Source organism: Camelina sativa, chromosome 1, assembly GCF_030686135.1.
Source record: "Camelina sativa cultivar CO46 ecotype springtype chromosome 1, ASM3068613v1".
Lineage (NCBI taxonomy): Eukaryota > Viridiplantae > Streptophyta > Magnoliopsida > Brassicales > Brassicaceae > Camelina > Camelina sativa.
The window spans coordinates 17,801,741-17,808,345 of NC_141880.1; the positions used below are offsets into that span (position 1 = coordinate 17,801,741).

General features: G+C 32.8%; 1 protein-coding gene across 1 annotated transcript; it reads right to left on the reverse strand.

The window, feature by feature from the left end:
• Positions 1-769: 769 nt before the first annotated feature.
• On the reverse strand, positions 770-1,333 carry LOC147950061 (uncharacterized). The gene has a single exon (XM_087512161.1). It carries the CDS (start codon positions 1,331-1,333, stop codon positions 770-772), a length of 564 nt encoding a protein of 187 aa, XP_087368287.1.
• Between the last annotated feature and the right edge of the window lie 5,272 nt (positions 1,334-6,605).

A 6,605-nucleotide genomic window follows, 5' to 3' on the forward strand; every position in this document is an offset into this window, starting at 1 on the left:
AAAATAGAGGTAGTGTTAAAGATATTAAAAATCACTTTATTTAAGAGAAGAAATATAATTCAAGTCTAAATACCCAAAACAATTATCCAACTACAAACCATAATTATACAGTCTCAAATACCTCTTTGAAAACAACATTAAGTGTTTTATTCTGGCATTTCCCATCTTTATCTGTAATTAACACCTTTAAGTCTTTTCTGGTTATGACTCGAGAGAAGGCAACATAAAGGTGTCTATGTGTGAAAAAACGGTTTCGGTAGAAACAATCCAACATGTTCTAGCGTCTGGCCTTGACTTTTGTTTATAGTAATTGCAAACGCCACGATAACAGGAAACTGTCGTCGCCTCATACGAAAGGGAAACTTTGCATCAGGTGGACTAAAATACATCCTAGGGATAAGTACTATATCACCAACCTTTTTTCCTATCACGATTTTTGCTTCTATTACATGATTGGCCATCTGAGTAATAATTAACCTCGTACCGTTACACAAACCTCCCTTAGGATCTATATTCCTTAGCAACATGACATGCGCTCCTATTTTCAAAGTTAAAACATGGCTTGGCAATCTAGAAACTTGTATACTGTTTAGGAATTCATGAGTGTAGATCATATTATCATGAACATTTGTATCTGACGTTTCAATACTATCAGAGCTAAGATATCGTCTCTCCTCACCTGTAAATAAAAAATAAAGATGGAGTTTTTGATATGTATTTAATATTAGTATTTTTGAAAATTCTTACTTCAATATCCGTATTCCATATCCTATTTAATTTGCATACTTGGTAGCTTGCTAAGCATAAATTGATTTATCTTATCAACATCATCATTTCTTGGACTTAGAATAGCTCTTTCCTTAAAGAACGTTGGATCAGTTCTGCTTGCAAAATTTTCACCGTAGATTTCTTTAACTATTGCTTGAATAGGTTTTCCACTTGTATTAAATAATAAATCATCTGGAATTTCTATCTCCACATCTCCGCTATTTGTTTCGTTGATTTTGCCATCCCAGATATCAAGAAGCCACTTTGAAAAAGTGGCGAGAGCACCCGCATTCATACTATTATGTGCCTTGCGAAGTCTCAAATTTTTGGTAAGTTTAAGAATCTTACAACTATTCCAAAGAACAGATGAGTTGATAGATGCTAAAACTGTCGCTACTCTTCCTCCTTCTGTAATAACAGGTAGAATCTGTCTAAAATCACCTCCTAACACAACAACTTTAACTCCAAAAATCTGGTCACACCTCATGATATCTCGCAAACTCCTATCCAGAGTTTCGTAACAAAGCTTGTTCATCACTGGAGCCTCGTCCCATATTATGAGCATTGCTTCTCTAATTCAGTCAGCAAGATCAGATTCGACATCGATCGTACACACATAATATTCATTAAGATTGATTGGAATACCAAATCTTGAATGAGCCGGTCTACTACCTTACAAAAGCAAAACAGCTATACCACTTGAAACAACATTCAGAACAATATTACCCTTAGACCTTAAATCAGCACCAAGAATAATCCACAAGAAAGTTTTGCCAGTACCACCAAATCCATGAACAATAAACATACCACCTTTGGCGTGATTCACAGAGTGAATGATTTCTTCATAAACACTTCTTTGCTCCTCAGTTAGAACAGGTAACAACTCATTGTACAATTCTTGTTGTTTATGAGGCTTATATATTCTCTCAAATGCGATAAGCCTATTTACACATGTGATCATCATACTATTATATGGTTTAGGCATTTTCTCATAGGTTGTAAGAGACGTCCCATTCGACCGCAACATCAATTCTATTTTCGTTAAACATATATTTTCTATCTGAGCCCGTGTCAACATTAGACCTACAATAGTAAAGTTAAACACTTATTTATTGTGTAAGAAGTAGTATATATAAGAATTGTTTAAAATTGAAATTTAAGTAAGAATGATGTTCAATTAACGACGCTAACCTCAACATCCACAAGAAGCAGTACTGTTTTTGTAAAGAACTCGCTGATACTCCAAGAATGTAAGACCTTGGCGTGTATACGCCAATTAGTTCTTTCGGAAAGAAGATAAGCAATTTTATCGAATCTCATGATTTTCTCAAATTAGGGTTTTTCCTGTTTCTTCTATGTTATCGAAAACGAAAAGGGGATTCTGGATTTGTAAGAATACAAACAGTCACAATTAAACGTTGCGTATTAATCGTTTTAGTGTCTCACCTTTTGTTTGACTATTAAATATTTTTAATATTTATTATTATATATATAATTACAGATTAAAGGTAAAGTTTGTAGTTAATAAATATGATCTAAAATTATATATACACTTTATGATACAACTAACAATTATATGTTTTCAAACAACATTGTTGAAACCAAATAAAATATAATCATGTGAAAAATTTAATTAATATTTTAGACCATCTACAATGTATTTATCTATTATTTTGTAATATAGAATAAGTCTAAATTAGAAAATGGTTTTCTCTAATGTGAAAGTCTATATTTGACTATAAAATAGAGGTAGTGTTAAAGATATTAAAAATCACTTTATTTAAGAAAAGAAATAGAATTAAAGTCCAAATATCCAAAACAATTATCCAACTATAAACCATAATTACACAGTCTCAAATACCTATTTGAAAACATCATTAAGTGTTTTATTCTGGTATTTCACATCTTTATCTATAATTAACACCTTTAAGTCTTTTCTGGTTGTGACTCGAGAGAAGGCAACATAAAGGTGTCCATGTGTGAAAACCGGTTTCGGTAGAAACAATCCAACATGTTCTATCGTCTGACCTTGACTTTTGTTTATAGTAATTGCAAACGCCACGGTAACAGGAAACTGTCGTCGCCTCATACGAAAGGGAAACTTTGCATCAGATGGACTAACATACATCCTAGGGACAAGTACTCTATCACCAACCTTTTTTCCTATCAAGATTCTTGCTTCTATTACATGATTGGCCATCTGAGTAATAATTAACCTTGTACCGTTACACAAACCTCCCTTAGGATCTATATTCCTTAGCAACATGCCAGGTGCTCCTATTTTCAACGTTAAAACATGGCTTGACAATCCAGAAACTTGTATACTATTTAGGAATTCATGAGTGTAGATCATATTATCATGAGCATTTGTATATGACGTTTCAATATTATCAGAGCTAAGATATCCTCTCTCCTCACCTGTAAATAAAAAATAAAGATGGAGTTTTTGATATGTATTTAATATTAGTATTTTTGAAAATTATTACTTCAATATCCGTATTCCATATCCTATTTAATTTGCATACTTGGTAGCTTGCTAAGCATAAATTGATTTATCTTATCAACATCATCATTTCTTGGACTTAGAATAGCTCTTTCCCTAAAAAACGTTGGATCAGTTCTGCTTGCAAAATTTTCATCGTAGATTTCTTTAACTATTGTATTGCTTGAATAGGTTTTCCACTTGTATTAATTAACAAATCATCCAAAATTTCTATCTCCACATCTCCGCTATTTGTTTCGTTGATTTTGCCATCCCAGATATCAAGAAGCCATTTTGAAAAAGTGGCGAGAGCACCCGCATCCATACTATTACGTGCCTTGCGAAGACTCAAATTTTTGGTAAGTTTAAGAACCTTACAACTATTCCAAAGAACAGATGAGTTGATAGACGCTAAAACTGTTGCTATTCTTCCTCCTTCTGTAATAACAGGTAGAATCTGTCTAAAATCACCTCCTAACACAACAACTTTAACTCCAAAAATCTGGTCACACCTCATGATATCTCGCAAACTCCTATCCAGAGTTTCGTAACAAAGCTTGTTCATCACTGGAGCCTCGTCCCATATTATGAGCATTGCTTCTCTAATTCAGTCAACAAGATCAGATTCAGCATCGATCGTACACACAGAATATTCATTAAGATTGATTGGAATACCAAATCTTGAATGAGCCGTTCTACTACCTTACAAAAGCAAAACAACTATACCACTTGAAACAACATTCAGAACAATATTACCTTTAGACCTTAAATCAACACCAAGAATAATCCACAAGAAAGTTTTGCCAGTACCACCAAATCCATGAACAATAAACATACCACCTTTGGCGTGATTCACAGAGTGAATGATTTCTTCATGAACACGTCTTTGCTCCTCAGTTAGAACAGGTAACAACTCATTTTACAATTCTTGTTGTTTATGAGGATTATATATTCTCTCATATGCGAGAAGCCTATTTACACATGTCTTCATCATACAATTATATGGTTTAGGCATTTTCTCAAAGGCCGTCAGAGACATCCCATTTGACCGCAACATTAATTCTATTTTAGTTAAACATATATTTTCTATCTGAGCCCGTGCCAACATTAGACCTACAATAGTAAAGTTAAACACTTATTTATTGTGTAAGAAGTCGTATATATAAGAACTGTTAAAAATTGAAATTTAAGTAAGAATGATGTTCAATTAACGACGCTAACCTCAACATCCACAAGGCAGTACTGTTTTTGTGAAGAACTCGTTTATACTCCAAGAATGTAAGACCTTGGCGTGTATACGCCAATTAGTTCTTCCGGGAAGAAGATAAGCAATTTTATCGAATCTCATGATTTTCTCAAATTAGGGTTTTTCCTGTTTCTTCTCTGTTATCGAAAACGAAAAGGGGATTCTGAATTTGTAAGAATACAAACAGTCACGATTAAACGTTGCGTCTTAGTCGTTTTAGTGTCTCACCTTTGGTTTGACTATTAAATATTTTAATATTTATTATTGTATATATAATAACAGATTAAAGGTAAAGTTTGTAGTTAATAAATATGATCTAAAATTATATATACACTTTATGATACAACTAACAATTATATGTTTTCAAACAACATTGTTGAAACCAAATAAAATATAATCATGTGAAAAAATTAATTAATATTTTAGACCATCTACAATGTATTTATCTATTATTTTGTAATATAGAATAAGTCTAAATTAGAAAAATAGTTTTCTCTAATGTGAAAGTCTATATCTGACTATAAAATAGAGGTAGTGTTAAAGATATTAAAAATCACTTTATTTAAGAGAAGAAATATAATTCAAGTCTAAATATCCAAAACAATTATCCAACTACAAACTATAACTATACAGTCTCAACTACCTCTTTGAAAAAAACATTAAGTGTTTTATTCTGTCATTTCCCATCTTTATCTGTAATTAACACCTTTAAGTCTTTTCTGGTTGTGATTCGAGAGAAGGCAACATAAAGGTGTCCATGTGTGAAAACCGGTTTCAGTAGAAACAATCCAACATGTTCTATCGTCTGACCTTGACTTTTGTTTATAGTAATTGCAAAACGCCACGGTAACAGGAAATTGTCGTCGCCTCATACGAAAGGGAAACTTTGCATCAGGTGGACTAACATACATCCTAGGGATATATACTCTATCATCAACTTTTTTTCCTATCACGATTCTTGCTTCAATTACATGATTGGCCATCTGAGTAATAATTAACCTCGTACCATTACACAAACCTCTCTTAGGATCTATATTCCTTAGCAACATGACATGTGCTCCTATCTTCAACGTTAAAACATGGCTTGAAAATCCAGAAACTTGTATACTGTTTAGGAATTCATGAATGTAGATCATATTATCATGAACATTTGTATCTGATGTATCAATACTATCAGAGCTAAGATATCGTCTCTCCTCACCTGTAAATAAAAAAATAAAGATGGAGTTTTAGATATGTATTTAATATTAGTATTTTTGAAAATTATTACTTCAATATCCATGTTCCATATCCTATTTAATTTGCATATCTGGTAGCTTGCTAAGCATAAATTGATTTATCTTATCAACATCATCATTTTTTGGACTTAGAATAGGTCTTTCCCTAAAGAACGTTGGATCAGTTCTGCTTGCAAAATTTTCACCGTAGATTTCTTTAACTATTGCTTGAATAGGATTTCCACTTGTATTAATTAATAAATCATCCGGAATTTCTATCTCCACATCTCCACTATTTGTTTCGTTGATTTTGCCATCCCCGATATCAAGAAGCCACTTTGAAAAAGTGGCGAGAGCACCCGCATCCATACTATTACGTGCCTTGCGAAGTCTCAAATTTTTGGTAAGTTTAAGAACCTTACAACTATTCCAAAGAACAAATGAGTTGATAGATGCTAAAACTTTCGCTACTCTTACTACTTCTGTAATAACAAGTATAATATGTCTAAAATCACCTCCTAACACAACAATTTTAAATCCAAAAATCTGGTCACAGCTCATAATATCTCGCAAACTCCTATCCAGAGTTTCGTAACAAAGCTCGTTCATCACTGGAGCCTCGTCCCATATTATGAGCTTTGCTTCTCTATTTAAGTCAGCAAGATCAGTTTCGGCATCGATCGTACACACAAAATATTCATTAAGATTGATTGGAATACCAAATCTTGAATGAGCTGTTATACTACCTTCCAAAAGCAAAGCAGCTATACCACTTGAAGCAACATTCAGAACAATATTACCTTTAGACCTTAAATCAGCACCAAAAATAATCCACAAGAAAGTTTTCCCATTACCAGAAAATCCATGAACAAAAAACATACCAGCTTTGTCG